We start from the raw sequence: 18,145 nt of genomic DNA, 5'->3' as shown, positions 1-18,145 counted from the left end.
TCTGAGATGGTAATGTACCAGACACAAGAGGCAGAACAAGGCCAGTGTGGCTGGAACAGTGTGAGCAAGGAGAAGAGAGCTAAGAAGCTCCAAGAGAAGGCTAAGGACTAGGTCAGGTGTGGACTGGGTACAATTCTAAGTACAGTGGGAGGTCAATGAAAGATTCTGAGAAGGGGGATGACATAGTGTAGCTAGGATTTTAAAAGGAGCACCCTGGACACCATGTTGAAGACTCTAAAGAGGGGAGTCAGCAAGGATAGAAGCAGGGAAAGCACATAAGAGGAAACACAAAACCACCCAGGCAAGAGAAGGTGGGAGCCTGGGCCACAGTGATAATAGTTAGGAGGTGGGAAGTGGTTAGACATTTGATATACCGTCAAGATAAAACCAACAGCATTTGTTAATGGGACTGAAGTTTAACTTTATTTATTTGAGAGAGGGAGAGAGAGAGAGAAACTCAAGCAGACCCCCCGCTGAGTGTGGAGCCCAACACAGGCTCAATCCCAGGACTGTGAGATCACAACCTGAGTCGAAATCAAGAGCCAGACATTTAACCGACTGAGCCACCTGTCCGCCCCTGCAAGTTTAACCTTTAAAAGGGGGGGAGCCAAGGTTACTCCAAGGTTTTTGATGCAAGCAATTGGGTGAATTGAGATGAAAGACCAAAAAAAAAAAAAAAAAAGATGAGCAGACTAGAGAAGGAAAAATAGTCAAGACCTTTTTGAGTATGTTAAGTCTGAGATGTTTATTAGACATTCCTATGGAGACCAGAAAAGGCAGTTGGGCACTTAAGAGTTCAGGAAAGAGGCCAAGGACAGGTATTTAAATTTTGAAGTCAACAGCATGCAGACAGTACTGAATGCTGTGGGAATGCCCATGATCACCTAGGGAGTGAGTGCAGAGAGAAAAAGTCCAAGCACCAAACCCAGGGCATTCAAATGTTTAACAGTTAAAGGATGGAAGAGAAGGAATAAGAAAAAACAGACAAATAAGGAATGGTGAATTAAACAGGGAAAACAAGAGAGAATGGTGTCCCGATGCCCAGCGAAGAAATGGTTTCTCCCAGGAGTGCACTGGCAGCTCTGCCTGCCATGCTGGGACCCTGAGGAGAGGGTCTGTTGGAGTGACTGACAGATGGCAATGAAGCGGTGACCAAGGCCTGTTTGGAGCTGCAGCAAGCAAGAATGGGAGGCGAGGAGACCGAGTGCAACCTGTGCTTAAAGGGAGCTCTGCCATAGAGGAAAGCAAGGAAATGGAGTTTTGGCTGGAAGGAAATCCGGGGACAAGGGCCAGTTTAAGACTGCAGATAATAAAGCACATTGTATGTTAATGGGAGAAATGCACAACTCAGAAAAGAGGGGACACCTCAGGCAGAAGGTCCTCAAAGAGGGAAGGGACCACCATGAAGGGGTTGGCCTTGGATCAGAGGACAGAGGATCTACTATAACAGGAGGAAAGGGGGGAGGGGCACGCTTGTTCGGAGCTGCATTAGCGTGTGGTGGTGAGTGGCCCAGGCCATTTGCTTCAGACATCTTTCGTTCTCTCAGTGACAGAAGCAGCCAGGGACGACGAAGGGGCACCAGGGAACTTTATCTCAGTCATTCCTGACTAGGGCTGCCAGATTTAGCAAATACAAATCCATGAGGCCCAGGTCAATTTTGAATTATATCTAATTATTTATGTGTACGTATGTTGATATAAAAGAAAAACACTGCATGAAACATACTGTGTAAAGCAAAAACACTGCGGGATTTAAAATGAATATAAAAGTAATATAGAGGATATCTATAGTGTAAAAGACCATAAAAGACATGGGTGGGTGGACAGGAAATAGAAACTTTACAAACTGTCTAGATCTATTTCCCCGAACACCAACTCTTTTTGGGTTCCAGGACCCAATGCTAACTTGGGGGAAGGGATTCTCCTACACAGTGCCACCAAGCAATTCTCAGACACCAGGAGGGTATCCAAGAATTCAACCCAAGTCTGACCCTACCCAGAGACAGTATCAGGTTCCACAGGTTAAGGGCTCAGTCCTACAAGAACTTCCCCAAACCCCATTTAAGATGCCAGTCCCAAGTCCTAGGCTGTCACCTGTGCCTCTGACCGACGTGCTACAGACTGGAGGTTCCAACAACCTCCTCCTTGGACTTCAGGTACCAGTCACAAGTCCAGATTGCTACCTAAACTTCTGACTGAGTGACTATCAATCAAGAGGTTCTCTTAGACAATGGACTCTGAAAAACAAACTGAGGGTTCTAGAGGGGAGGGAGGTGGGAGGATGGGTTAGCCTGGTGATGGGTATTAAAGAGGGCACGTTCTGCATGGAGCACTGGGTGTTATGCACAAACAATGAATCATGGAACACTACATCTAAAACTAATGAAGTAATGTATGGTGATTAACATAACATAATAATAATTTTAAAAAAGAGGTTCTTTTAATTTTTTTTAATTTGCCAGAGCAGCTCACAGAACTCAGGGAAACACTGTGTTTACGAGTTTATTAAAGGAAATGAGAAAGGATACGAATCAACAGCCAGAGGATGAAAACAAAGGAGAGGTCTGCGGAAGAGGTACAGAGCTTTCATGACCTCTCTAGAAGTAACACTCTCCCCACATTTCCATGTGTTCACCAACCAGGACACTCTCTGAACCCTGTGTTTCTGAATTTTTATAGGGGCTTCATTCCATGGCCATGACCGATAACGTCATTGGCTGATTCAACCTCCAGCCCCAGTACCCTCCTCAGAAGTCAGGGGTGGGGCTTAAAGTTCCATCCTCCAATCACATGGTTTGGTCCTCCTGGCAACCAGCTCCGCCCCCCCCACCCCCCCGCCGGGTGGGGACCAAAAGTCACCTTCATTAGTAGTAGTAAGACACCCATGTCACCTTTATAGCTATAAAGTATTTTCAGGAACTGTGGATGAAGACCAGATCTATTGGAAAACTGTGTATTTGGTCATCTGAATATTATTAATATTTATTCATTCAATATTCATTTAGATAACCAATATATACTTTTTTATAAATCATTATATCACACTTTTACATAAAGTTGTACAATATCAACTCTAAGTGGACTGAAAGGTTAAGGATGTATCTTGCAATCCCTAGGGTAACCTTAACAAAAAAGATGCAATGAGGTATAGTTTAAAAGGTAATGTGTAGGGGCGTCTGGTTGGCTCAGTCAGTAGTCCAGCAACTTTTGATTACTTACAGCAACTTTTGATCTCGGGGACATGAGTTCAAGCCCCATGTGAGGATTAGAGCTTACTTTAAAAAATTTTAAATATTAAAAAATAAATAAAAGATAATGGATAAGTGGATTTCCAAAAAGAGTATTTCAAATAAACCCCAAAAAAGACAGGAGAAGGGAAACAGAGGAACAAAAATCAGAACAGGAAATGCATGAAAAAATGATAGATCTTTTTTTTTTAAGATTTTATTTATTTATTTGACACAGAGACAGAAAGTGAGAGAGGGAACACAAACAGGAGGAGCGGGAGAGGGAGAAGCAGGCTTCCTGTGGAGTAGGGAGCCCGACGCGGGGCTCGATCCCAGGACCCAAAGGCAGACGCTTAACGACTGAACCACCTAGGCACCCCAAAAACGGTAGATTTATAAATCAAACCATTTCAATAATGACTTGAAAGGTTAGTGGGCCAAATATCCCCATGGAAAGGCAGAGGCTCTCAGAATGGATAAAAAAGCAAGACCTAACTATATGTCTCTAAGTTTTACTTTAAAGATAAAGACACAGGTAGGTCGATAGTAAACCTAATACCTTACTGGTGACTTTCACTCAATACAAACATACTGATTTGGGGAAAGTTTTGAATTCTGGTCCCTTTCCACACACTTAAAAAACAACAACAAAAACAACACACATGTAGTGTTTTCTCTTACAGAATACATGTTACATGTTCATCCTGTTTTTTTATAACAGATTCTGTCAACTTGGAAATATTTCACTCACTCTTATCAGTTGCAGTTTAAGAAAAAAAAAAGTCATCTCTCCTATAACTAGAATTCGGAAACATTTCTACTAGACTGAGAGCTCCGGCACTGCTTCAGTTTTCCCGAAGTTTAGCACATAGGTAAACCAACCATAAATGTCTGTTGAACATATGTTTCAACAGGTGAACTGCGTACTAAGGAAAGATTAAATACTTACCACTTGAAGCCTCTGTGAGCTCGGAAAGTGAAACAGACTCTCCAACTAAATATCCAGACTGTGTTAAACCAGATTCAAAAGATTTCTTGGGGGGGATAAAATTAAAGAAATATTAAGTCTTATTACTTACAGGAGTACTGAGATCTTTGTAAAGATTTAAGCATTACAGATTATCTAGGAATCTGATGTTAAACCAATCAATCATTTCTTATCATTAGGAAAGCATACAAGAATTGAACTAAAAACAGACTACTCACTGTAACTGCAGCCTAAACATCCTACGAAACAAATTTCAGCTCCCTAGGAAAAGTTTATAGGATAAGTTAACGGATAAGTGGATCTCCAAAAAGAGTATTTCAAATAAACCCCCAAAAAGACAGGAGAAGGGAAACAAAGGAACAAAAATCAGAACAGGAAATGCATGAAACATTTTTGTTTTCAAACATTTTGTTTTTGTTGCCTCATTGTTTGAAGTCTAGAAAACTATATTGATTAATTTTAAAGGGGGAAATTCTCAAAAATAACGAAAAATGGGGGTGTCCGGGTGGCACAGTGGGTTAAGCATCCAACTCTTGGTTTTGGCTCAGGTCATGATCTCAGAGTTGTGAGATCGAGCCCCATGCCGGGCTCCATGCTCAGTGTGGAGTCTGCTTGAGATTCTCTCACCCTCTGCTTCTACCCCTCCCACTCGTGCTCTCTCCCACACCCTTTCTCTAAAATAAATAAATAAATCTTAAAAAAAATAACAAAAAATGTTATGCAATTATTAAAAAAGGTATCAATAGCTAGGATAGGAAAATCATTAATGGCTAGGATAGAAAACACATTCTTATTAATGTGGACACCATTTCTAAATCATGGTGTATGTCCAAATAATCAAAGTTCTGATGAGAAACTACTGGTTTTGCCAGATGATGATTTCATATCAACTAGAAAAAAGCAGAGGGAGCAGAGATTATAAGTGACTCTAAGCTACAAACAAAACTTATTGGACCCCGAAGAATCTTACTATCAAACATTTATTATGCCAGTCCAAATAAGATCAATAGGATATTTACTGAATCTGTGTGACAGAGAAGTTACAGAAAAAAAGTTTCAGATCTAATGGTGTCAGGGGTCTCCTCTCACTAAAGACATGGGAACCAGCTGTGTCACACCAGAACTAAAGCAAGGAAAGCCAGTGATGAGAGAACCAGCTTCCTGTTTACATGGGACTGAAGGTCAAGGATCCTCAATAGTAGTATTTAATTCACGTTGCTTAAGATCTTTTGATAATCTTAACAGGCTTTAGGTAGTTATAAACAACAAAAATCCCTACACCTACTTGAAAGAAGTGAGCAGAGCAAAGGAGAAATTGCTAAATAGCACCAGTTTTAAACCAGTTAGGGGCAGAAAGTCCAGAAGTGCAAGACCCCCCAGACATGAGCTGCACAGCCCATACAGAATCTTCAACTGATTTGCCAGTTGTGTAAATAATAAGCTCCTGTGTCTGCCTCCTCCAGCGGACTAAAAGCTGCTCAAGGGCAGGACCATGATTCCCCCACAGTTGTACCATCAGTATCTAGAACAATACCTCGCAAGCAGAAGACCACAAGGCTTAATATTTTCATTAAGTGTTTTTCATAACCAAAAGCAACATATTAATCAAAACTGTCTAACCAATAAGCTAACCACCAGTAAAAAAAACTTAACAAGTAGGACATACATACACACACAGCATACTTTAAAACTCAGCTACAATATAAAAATACAAGGTACCATTGCTGAAAAAGGGTTCTGACAGTCTTAAAACAGTCTAGCCGGAAAACCAAAGCTTCATTTTCCTAGGATTCTGGTCAGTGAGTTACCTCAGAAAAACCTGCAGGAGCAGTTTCAACAGCACACATTTTGCCTGTATTAGGAGAAGTGACACCACTGAATATCTGAACCGCATCAGTTAGATTTTCATCAAAGTCGCTCTGATAGGATATCCTTCGACGTTTGGATGATAAGTTCGCAGGGAACTCAGATTCTTGACATTCACCAAGACTTTCTTTTTTGGCTATATGTATAAACATAACACAGGCAAAAATACTTTCTTTTACTATATCACTTTTAAATTTTGCACATAATAATTTCACTAAAATGTAATGCTTGAATCTAAATACTTTATCAATTAAAAGTACATTTTTCTGGGTGCCTGGGTGGCTTAGTCGTTAAGCGTCTGCCTTCGGCTCAGGTCATGATCCCAGGGTCCTGGGATCGAGTCCCACATCGGGCTCCTTGCTCGGCAGGAGGCCTGCTTCTCTCTCTCCCACTCCCCCTGCTTGTGTTCCTGCTCTCGCTCTCTCTCTCTCTGTCAAATAAAAAAAAAAAAAAAAAGTACATTTTTCTATTTAAAAGAAATCTAACTGAAAGGTAAGAGAACATCACTACTAAAAGGATAATAAACATTATTAAAATTTTTTTCTAGACTTTAAAAATGTACAAAGACATGCTAATATGCATTTCCATTTCTGATATATCATCTCACTCTATTTTAAAATTTACAATGAAACCTTTTCTTTTGAACTTTTTTTTTTTTTTAAGATTTATTTGAGAGAAAGAGCTCATGTGAGCAGGTGGAGGGGCAGAGGGAGAGGGAGAAGCAGGATCCCCACTCAGCAGGGAGCCCGATGTGGGGCTCAATCCTAGGATGCTGGGATCATGACCTGAAACCAAAGGCAGATGCTTAACGACTGAGTCACCCAGGGGCCCCTCTTTTGAACATTTTAAAGGATGTGGTTATGTTCTAATACGGGTTCTGCTTTGACTGTGTATGATTTTATGAAACATACAGCCAAAATGTGCCTCAGTTCTTCCCAGCTACAAAAAGTGAATTTAATTGTCTGCAGAACTAGAGCAATCATGTCAGTAAAATAATTTAAAATGCAGGTCAGAAGTGAATAGGTAAGTTACAAACTACAAACACAAATGAGTACATCGGAGTGGGTCACGCACTGGAGAGGTAGATGAACGGGACTTGTCTTGAGTAACAGTGCACTGCATGTGAGGAGATGTTGAAATGTACTTGAAAATTCAGGTTCAAGAAACCAAAACAAAATCATTTGGAACCTCAGGGTGCAAAACACCAGAGGAATGGTTATGATGATTATGGTAATGCCAAGATTTTGTCTAATTCTGGTGTTTCAAATGCCTTGTGATTGGAAAATCAGAAGTGACAGGAGAAAGTAACCAAATGAATTACAATCTAAAAGTTATGGTAAAGAAGGGGACAGGCTATTAAGATGTCAGATTAGATATATCTTTTTATAACATCAGGGTTGGGTGTTTGTTATTCATAGAAATGCTTGCCAAGCTTAATAAGCAACCTCTAAAAATCAAGGTTTAAATGCTCAAATTTGTCACATGCCCTTATTCTAACAACGAAACCAACCAACCGGTTCTGATGCGTTAACATTTAAAACTCAATTGTGGCCATGCGGAATTGTAGGCTCAGGAATGCCTGAAAAATCAGGTTTTTTCAAGACAAACCAGAAATCTAAATTTTTGTGTGAAATTTCCCAAATTTTAAATGTTAGCCTCCATTTAAAAATACAGCTCTGCTTAGAAAAGACTGCCTTCACACTGTAAAACTAAATCTTTTTCATACCTCACGTGCTTGTCTGAATAAATCCTGAAGTCCAAACGGACTAAATTCTTTCTACTCACTTGAGCCTGTGGTCTTGAACTCTCCTTCTGCCTCTGAGAATTCAGGACGGTCAATCATGTTTTCATTCTCCTTTATGCAGTGAAAAGCGGACTGGAAGGCAGACATTCGCTCCCTTAAAGAATTAACATTTCGATATAGTACAGGACTGCCCTGTTAAAATACAGAGACATGGAGGGTATTATAAATGACATCAAGCACAGTGTCTCTATTCTAGGCCTATAACCACTGCATCCAGGACAAAATACATAAAGGCTATTTGAAGATCAGAGGTAATAAATGAGTGTTGCAGAGCCTCTTCTCCCTTGAATCACGTATATTCTGTTTGAATATTTCGGGTGCTGCCATCATCCTAGTTTCTCCTCTGCTCCTCCCTCGGTTTTTAACCCGAGCACAGAGAACAGCTGTTTGGTATGTCTAGACGTGTAGCTACAGCCTGGATCAATACTGTTATTAGTCAGGGCATGCACATGACAGAAGTCTGGAGTAGGTGGGGAAGAGCTTTAAAAAAGCACCCGTGCAAAACACATCCCCAAATATTTGGGGGCTAAACAACTCTTTAAAAGGATTCTTTCTGGGGAGCTTAAGGCCTCTCTTTTAGAGTCCATAACCTGAGACAGCCTCAGCGAATCAAACTGGAAAGGAAAAGAAGTTGAGCACAAAAATGTTCAATCCAAGCTAGTCTGACTGCCTATTTCCATCCATACACACCCTCTCCCCAAGAGGCCAGGACAAGACACAGATGTTCTGTAGCAGCTCAGACACCCACCTTCACACTTACCCTCTCCCCAGCTAAATTTTCCTGAGTTCATGGGACCTTACTTCCTTATCGCTAAACGCTGACCATTCGCGAAAACCACAAAGCTGAACAGTTAGATGGTTTAAGCACAAGAGCGCTCTGGAAACTCTAACAGGGTTTTAGCCAAGGAGTCATCAAATGAAATTGACACTGGCAGGGACCGAAGTGCCAGATACATGCAAGTAACATATAATTGGAGAGTTCTGTTACCCATATATCATTAAGTTCTCTATCCAGGTTTTTTTCCCCCTTTACTATTTAGACTAACATATTTCCACTAATTTGGAGCTTGTAACAATTTAAAAATTACACCAACAGACAAAAGTAAAAAATTACCTCCCTTTATGATATCATATGGAGGAAAATCAGTTAAAAGCTTGAAGCCATGTTTGATGCTGGATCTACTCGCACACTTGATTCTATTCCCAGTTAAATACATTCACAAAGCAGACTGTTACATAATAGAGTATTTTAAATCCAAATACGGTTGATGTAAAACCTTTATGACATAACACGTAACACTCATAAAAAGCTGGTGGCCAACTCTTCTCCAGGAGATATGGAGAAAAGAAACGGATTATCCCAAACTCATACAATTTACCTCCAATGGGCTTTTTTTTGTACTCCTATGTGAACACGGTAGGGGTAGGTTTAATGTCCTAGAAATTTAAAGCACTCTGAAATGCTGCCTAAAACAAATGAAAGGTCCCTAGTTTGAATCATTTTTCTCTATTTCTTGATGGAGACCAGGAATATACAAGGGAAATGAAACATTCAAAATGTATTGCTTTCTTCTTTTGTCTTATGAACCTTGTCAGTCAACAACATTCCTTCCACATACCAGATAGTGTTCCAAGGGCTCAGGACATGGCGGGGGGCGGGGGGGGGGGAGCGGCGGATTACATTCTGGACTGAAATTCTGAAAACATATTAATATAGTTTCAGGTACAAGAAGTGCTAGTGAGAAGATGAAAAAGAAACATGATGAAGTAAAAGTGCTGCTTTGACTTGAGTCAGAAGAGCATCCTATCTCAAGCAATAGCTGAGCTGAAACCAAAACAATGAGAAAGTGGTGGTGGAGCAAAGATGTAGGAGGAGAAAGGCATTCTACAATAACAAAAGCTTAAGATGGAAACAGGATACAGCAGGAAAAAAAGCCACCATGACCAGGAAACGGAAGGAGATGGGGACATGAGGCTAATGGCAGGCAAGGCTCATATCAGGAAGGGTGACAGAGGCTTCAAAGAAGGGGTCTGGGTTTAATTCAAGGCATAAGAGAAAGCCATTGGAAGGTTTTAAGCAGCAGAAGAAATGATCTGAGTCTATCTCTGACGGCTCTGTGGGATGCTGGGTGGATTAGGGAAGGAGGGAAGTGAGGAGACCAGTTAGGACGTAGCAGTTGGGGGCGCCTGGGTGGCTCAGTTGGTTAAGCGACTGCCTTCGGCTCAGGTCATGATCCCAGGGTCCTGGGATCGAGTCCCACATCGGGCTCCCGGCTCAGCGGGGAGCCTGCTTCTCCCTCTGACCCTCTCCTCTCTCATGCTGTTTCTCTCTCGCTCGCTCTCTAATAAATAAATAAATAAAATCTTTAAAAAAAAAAAAAGACGTAGCAGTTGGTAATCTAGGCAGGACTCACATTAGGGTTATAGCAGTGGAGCTGTGGGACATGAGGACTTACAGAAAGGTTTCTGATAGGTAGTGATGGGCTGGATGTGGAAGAAAGGAACCAGGAAGATTGATAGGTAGTTGGCCTGAACAACTAGATAATGGTGGCACGTACTATGACTGGGAATTGGGCTGGAGGATCTGGTGGGGAGAAGAAATGTACAGTTTGGTTGGGGCCAAATGCTTATTAAAACACCCAAGTGAAGATGTTGAATAGGCAACTGAATATTTCACAAAGTCTGGAGTTCTAGGAAGCTCTGGGCCAAAGTTAGACATTTTGGAGTCAGTCTACAGCTGATGCTAGAAGCCACGGAAAGGGATTAGGTTGCCTAAGGAAAGCAAACAAAAGGGGGCAGAGGGGAACCGTGGGGCCCTCGGGGAACCGTGGGGCCCTCAAGCATTTCTGAGGAAAAACTAGAAGGGGTAGAATTAGCACATGAAACACACAGGGAATGACCAACAACACAGAAGGAAAATTAGGTCAGTACGGAATCCCAGAAACCAAGTGCAGAAAGTGTTTCAAGGAGGGAGTGGTCGAATATATCAAAAGCTGGGGAAAGGCTGAGTAAAATGCAAACTTAGATTTAATCTTTGTCTTGGCAAGGGATCAGCGGTGACAAGAGTCTTCTTGACCGAGTGGTAGAAACAAAAGCCCAGTTGGAGTGGCCAGCAGTCGCGGAGGGGATGGGAGAAGGGAAGAGGAGCAAGACAGGAAAGACAATATGTTCACGGAGTTTTGCTGTGATGAAGAGGAACAGAAATGGGATGCCATGGAGGTCTAGGAGGAGTTAAAGAGAGATATTAAGATTTGTTGTACTAATGGAAAATGACCCAAAAGAAAAGGAGGATAACATAATTGCAGAAGAAAAATGAGCTCAAAATGACCTATGTGGTCACAGTAATATAAACACTTGATACTTATGTAACCCAACTATTAGGAAGTTGTAGAGGATGGGAAGTACACATGTGGATGTATGATAGAAAGTATAAGGAAGAAAGAAGGCTAATTCTCCACCATCCACAGTGGAAAACTGTCACTATTTGCAGATGGCATATTAAATATAGGAAACTAAAGACTCCACTAAAAAACCATTAGAATAAATGATTTCGGTAAAGTTGCAGGATACAAAACCATCATACAAAAATCTGTTGTGTTTCTATACACTAATAATTAACTAGCAGAAACCAAAATTAAGAAAACAATTACATTAAAAAGAATTAAATAGCTGGAAATAAATTTAACCAAGGAAGTAAAAGACCTGTACACGGGGGCGCCTGGGTGGCTCAGTTGGTTAAGCGACTGCCTTCGGCTCAGGTCATGATCCTGGAGTCCCTGGATCGAGTCCGCATCGGGCTCCCTGCTCAGCAGGGAGTCTGCTTCTCCCTCTGACCCTCCCCCCTCTCATGTGCGCTCTCATTCTCTCTCTCAAATAAATAAATAAAATCTTAAAAAAAAAAAAAAAAAGACCTGTACACGGAAAACCGTAAGAAACTGATGAAAGAAACTGAAGACATAAATATATGGAAAGATACTCTGTGCTCATGGATTGGAAAAATATCATTAAAATGCTGTACTACCCAGGGGCGCCTGGGTGGCTCAGTCGTTAAGCGTCTGCCTTTGGCTCAGGTCATGATCCCGGGGTCCTGGGATCAAGCCCCGCATCGGGATCCCTGCTTGGCGGGAAGCCTGCTTCTCTCTCTCCCACCTCCTCTGCTTGTGTTCCCTCTCTCGCTGTGTCTTTCTCTGTCAAATAAATAAATAAAATCTTTAAAAAAATAAAATAAAATGCTGTACCACCCAAAGCAATCTATAGATTCAATGCAATTACCAACAAAATTCCAAAGGCATTTACCAAGACATACAACAAACAATCCTAAAATTTGTATGGAATCACAAAAGACTGTGAAATAGCCAGAGCAATCTTGAAAAGAACAGAGCTGGAAGCTTCATGTTCCCTGATTTCAAGCTATATTACAAAGCAATAGTAATCAAAACAGCATGGTATTGGCATTAAAACAGGCACACAGAGAAATGGAACAGAACAAAGAGTCCAGAAATAAATCCACATGTGTATGGTCAATTAACAGAAGACAAAAGAGCCAAGAACATTCAATGGGGAAAGGACAGTCTCTTCAATAAATGGGGAAAACTGGACAGCCACATTCAAAACCATGAAACTGAACCACAATACACCAGACACAATAATTAACTCAAATGGATGAAAGATTTGAAAGACCTGAAACCATAAAAATCTTAAAAGAAAATAGGTGGTGAGCTCCTTGACATCAGTCTTGGCAAGGAGTTTTTGGATTTGACACCAAAAGCAAAGGCAACAAAAGCGAAAACAAATGTTATTTACTGTATCAAACTAAAAAGCTTCTGCACAGGAAAGGAAACCATCAACAAAACAAAAAGGCAACCTATTGGATGGGAGAAAATATTTGCAAATCACATATCTGATAAAGGGTTGATATAATATATAAAGAACTCCAGTAACTTGGGGCGTCTAGGTGGCTCAGTCAGTTGGGCGTCTGCCTTTGGCTCAGGTCATGACTCCAGGATCCCGGGATCGTGCCCTACATCGGGCTCCTTGCTCAGCGGGGAGCCTGCTTCTCCCTCTGCCTGCTGCTCCCCCTGCTTGTGCTCTCTGTCAAGTGAATAAATAAAATCTTAAAGATTTATTTAAAAAAAAAAAAAAACTCATGTAACTCAATTGCAAAAAAGCAAGCAATCCAAGTTAAAAATGGGCAGATATGAATAGGTACTTTTCCAAAGAAGACACAGATGGTTAAGAGACACGTGAAAAGATGCTCAATATCATTCATTATCAGGGAAATGCAAATCAAAACCCAATGAGATATCACCTCACACCTATCAGAATGGCTATTATAGGAAAAAAAAAAAAAAGAAAGCCGTAAGTGTTGGCAAGGATATGAAGGGAACCCTCATGCACTGTTGGTGGGAATGTGAATTGATGCAGCCACTATGGAAAATAGTATGGAGGTCCCTCAAAAAATTAAAAGTAAAATGACTATAAGATCCAGTAATTCTGAGTATTTATCCAATGAAAATGAAAACACTAACTTGAAAGGATATATGTACCCCCATGTTCACTGCAGCATTATTTGCAATAGCCAAGATATGAAAACAACCTAAATGCCCATCAATGAATGGATGGGTAAAGAAGATATGGTATATATACACAATAGAATATTTTTCGGCCAGAAAAAAAGAAGGAAATCTTGCCATTTGTGACAACATGGATAGACCGACCCTGAGGGCATTATGTGAAGAGAAATAAGTCAGGGAAAGACAAATACTATAATGTCGCACTTACATGCAGAATCTCAAAGTTTAAAAAGAAAGAAAGGAAGAAGATGCTCATAGATACAGAGGAGAGACTGGTGTTGTCAGAGGCAGTAGGCAAAATGGGTAAAGGGAGTCAAAGGTACAAACTTCCAATTATAAAATAAGTCGTAAGGATGTAATGTAGAACATGGTGACTAGAATTAATACTACTATATTCTATATTTGAAAGTTGCTAAGAATAGATCTTAGAAATTCTTATCACACACACCTAAAAATTTGTAACTATACAGTGGATATTAACCAGACTTATGGTGGTGATCAATTTGGAACACAGCTGACCCTTGAACAACATGGGTTTGAACTGAAAGTATCCACTTTATATGTGGATTGTTTTTCAATAAATACAATTCTGTTACTGTATTTTCTCATTTTTTTTTTTAAAGATTTTATTTATTTATTTGAGAGAGAGAATGAGATAGAGCATGAGAGGGGGAGCATCAGAGGGAGAAGCAGACCCCTGCTGAGCAGGGAGCCTGATGCGGGACTCGATCCCGGGACTCCAGGATCATGACCTGAGCCAAAGGCAGTCGCTTAACCAACTGAGCCACCCAGGCGCCCTCTTATTATTTTTTTTTAATAACATTTTCCTTTCTCTAGCTTATTGTATACTTTACGGTACACGGTGCATGTAGCATTCAAAATATGTGTTAATCAACTGTGTTATCAGTAAGGCTTCTGGTCAACAGTAGGTTGCAAGTAGTTAAGATTTTTCGACAGCGTGGGGGTTGGTGCCCCTAACCCCCACATTGTTCAAGGCTCAACTGTGTATAAAATTTTGAATCAGTACATTGTACACCTGAAACTAATATAATGTTGTATTTCAATTAGACTTCAATTTAAAAAAAAGGAATTGCAAGGAAAAAAAAACAGAGCAAGCATTTTATTAAGAGATATGAAAACAGCTATCAAAGCAACAGCTACAAAAGTTGAAAATGAGAGCCTCGGAAATGGAAACACGGGAAAAAGGTAGCTGCACACCACTGTTCTTATAAATAAATCCTCAAGTACTAACTGATTCCTTAAACAATGTGCATATGTAATATTTTTATTTATATAAATTTTTAAAACTTTGAAAAACGTGTTTGTAAGAAAACTTCAAAGTGTTAGAACATAGATCTAGACTGGGTAAGGGTGAGAGAGACATAAAGTGAGCAGTAGACAGTACAAGTGTGGTAAGATCAATAGTCTGGAGGCTTCGATAAGATGAGAGAATTGTGAAGTGCACTGGAAAGATGAAATGTGGGTCAGAGTGAGGTGGGCTGCAAGAAGATCTCAAAGGTGATACAGTAGCAAGGAACCACGTAAGCGGATGCCTGAGGTAGAAAAGATCATAGGAGCTACAGAAGTCCAGGAGCTTGACTTGCCGGGATGGTGGACGATCATCCACGTGCTTGTTGAAATAGTCAAGAATGAAAGCAAGAGTAGTGGAGAAGAGATGGAGAATGGCTGCCCTTCAACTTTTCCTCTAAAACAGGAGAAGGTTGGAGCGCCTGGGTGGCTCAGTTGGCTAAGCATCTGCCTTCAACTCAGGTCATGATCCCAGCATCATGGGATCGAACCCCACGTTGGGCTCCCTGCTCAGTGGGGAGTCTGCTTCTCCCTCCCCCTGCTCTTGCGCTCTTGCTCATTCTCTCTCTCTCCCTCTCAAATAAATAAATAAAATCTTAAAAAAAAAAAGTTAAAAAACAAAGCAAGAGAAGGTGGAGAAAATAAGAGATGAATTATGTAAGCATAGAGGCCCTTACACTTTACAAAAAGAAAAAAACAAGTACTACTAGTATATTTGCGGAACATTTCAGTAAATTAGAACATGTAAACTAATATTATTTATGCAGTCAATAAATTTGTTGAGTAAGGGAAGAAGAGATAGGGTGAGAACTGAAAGAGTAGAGCCACCAAGGGTATTTACTATAGAGGCAAATCTCGAAAGATCAAAGGACAGCACTGATTGTCCATAAAAACTGCTCAAGTGGAAAGCCCTTACTTTTAACAGTGCTAGATACTAGAGCTATATATTCAAGGAATTCTTTTACTACGCATAATCACATGATACGGGTGTGGGGTGTTTTCATATGTACATTTCTATATACATACACATACACACACACACACACATATATTTGTAGGCATACCCTTAAGGAAAAGAAAAAAAAAAAACAGAAATACCAACAGCAGACATGGAATGTCAACAAACAAAAACGGACTTAGGTCAGAGAAAGCTGAAACCGACAGGGATTCTTTAGGGCATTCTGACAAAAGGAAACAAGCAGACTTGCAGCAGACCCCAGAAAGGCTCAGGTATTTAAAGCATCAGGTATTTCTGAAAACCAGGGTCAAGGACAGGACTCAGAACAGGGTATCAGTAGCACTTGAACCCACAGGTCTCTTCATAAAGAAGAAAGGACCTTTACATTTTGGAGGGAACACAGAGATTCAGGATTCCATGAGATTTAAGACTCCACAGACAGCTGAGGAGAGGAGAGCCTGCACTGAAAACAGAACCTGTCCAAGTCTTCTCAGTGAACAGTTTGACTTCCATTTTGACACTTGACTTCCTGAGTCCCAGGGCTCAGGTTTATATCCCCAGGAATTCCTTTCAGAAAAAACAGATCTGCCAAAAAAAAGAACCACAGAATTCTGATACTTGGGAATGAAAAAGTGGCCATGTCTACACAGAAATCCACCAGTTGATGAAACCAGACCATGCCCATTGAGCTCTCTCAGTCAAGTTTTTAAAGTGACTCACTTTTAAAAATGAACAGAGTGTCACGGATCACCAGACATCTGAAGAAATATTTGAGCATGAGACAAAGCCTGAGCTAATTAGGTAGCAACATGGAACCTGAAGGCAAAGAGATCCTGCAAGGGGAGGAAGAAAACATCCATAAAAATATAATGTCCCCAACTGCCCACAGTGTTCTTTAATATCAAGAACAGAGCTTCAAATGAAAAAGCAGGCCATGCAAAAGATAGGGAATCAAAGTATGTGTTGAATGAATGAACGAATAGGATTCTTCAACTCCATAAGCTAAAATAACAATGGAGCAATGCCTTCAACATTTTTATAGAAAATATGTGCAACCTAGATTTCTATACTAAGACAAACCAAAATCTAAATGTGCTAGTGGAGTAAACTTCATCAGATATGCAGAGGCACCAGAAAAATGAGATAGTAAAACAAGAAGAGAGAAAGATATTAGGTCAAGGAAACAGAAAAATCCAAACAGAAGAAAAGGAAATCACAGTGACAGCTGTCCAGGAGACCCAGATGGCAAGCAAGCCACAGAAGACAGAGAACACCAAGGAAAAAGAAAAGAACCCACAGACCCTTAGGGTTTACAGATCTGTCAAAGTTTGGGGATGAAATTATGTGATAAAAAACTAAACTAAAAAATAATAAAAAGTACTTATTAACTAGAGGAAAAACAAAAGTTGTGTAAGAGAAGAAATGGGACCATAGCATACTACCTGGCAGTTTGTGAAAAATATCTACATGGTTAAATAACACACACAAAGTCCTAATTTAAACAAACATTATAATTGTATTGGAAGGATGGGGACAGGGGACAGTGTTAGGATAGCTATGGCTAGGAGGTGTAAGAGCAAAATCCTCATTTTCCACAGAAATAACTACAACAATAGTAAATCCAATGCATACCATGTTCCAGGCACAGTTCTAAGTACTTCATCTCTACTAATTTAATCATCCTCATTAAAAACCTTGCTATTATTATCACCCCCATTTTATATGTGAGAAAACTGAGACAAACTTGAAGTGCTTGGCTGGCTCAGTCTATAGAGCACCCAACTCTTGATCTCTGGGTTTAAGTTTGAGCCCCATAACGGGTGTAAAGATTACATAAAGATAAAATCTTAAGAGACAGAAAGACAGAAAGAAAGAAAAGTAACTTGCCAAAGGCACAATTAATTAATAATAAAGCCAAGAATCAAACCTCAGCAAATAGCTCCACAGTCCATGTTCGTACCTATCCTAACAGCAGTTCTCAGGAAGTCTTTACACTCTTAAAATTATTGAAAACACCAAAGACTCCTAGTTCGTGTGCATTATAGCTATCAAGAATGTTTTAACAGGCTTTTCAGAACTGTGGCTATTCTTTCTTTCATGGAACATAAAACTCAACAAAGATTTCCTAAAAGTTAGTTGCAATGTCAAATATGAAATCCTATCAATGAACTTCTCATATTCTGTTATGTTAAAATCTGCGAGTCTCTTGCATTTGAGGGTATATTTTGCATGCACTGGTTGTTAGGAAAATATTGGTTCACTTACTTCTGCAGATCTTCTAAATATTGATACCCTTTTATTATATAATATCAAAAAATCAAATTCATTAATATCTCCACTGATCTCATCAGAAAAGTCTAGCCAGTGGGAAGTTCTCAAGCTCACGGTGCTGCCTAGAAGTTTTCCAAAATTCTGATTTTC

General features: G+C 40.2%; 1 protein-coding gene across 1 annotated transcript in view; it reads right to left on the bottom strand.

The window, feature by feature from the left end:
• Positions 1-18,145, bottom strand: part of CDCA2 (cell division cycle associated 2) — a 47,354-nt gene that overhangs the window by 25,019 nt on the left and 4,190 nt on the right. Inside the window, exons 5-7 of the mRNA XM_035022588.1 lie at positions 7,867-8,017; positions 6,024-6,217; positions 4,177-4,261 (exon numbers count right to left, since the gene is read on the bottom strand). Coding sequence (XP_034878479.1) covers positions 4,177-4,261; positions 6,024-6,217; positions 7,867-8,017 — 430 coding nt within the window. The remainder of the gene's footprint in view (positions 1-4,176; positions 4,262-6,023; positions 6,218-7,866; positions 8,018-18,145) is intronic.

Source organism: Mirounga leonina, unplaced genomic scaffold, assembly GCF_011800145.1.
Source record: "Mirounga leonina isolate KUSES-001 unplaced genomic scaffold, KU_Mleo_1.0 Mir_176, whole genome shotgun sequence".
Lineage (NCBI taxonomy): Eukaryota > Metazoa > Chordata > Mammalia > Carnivora > Phocidae > Mirounga > Mirounga leonina.
Note: the sequence above shows the minus strand (reverse complement) of the source record. Positions and strands in the feature narration are given on the sequence as shown.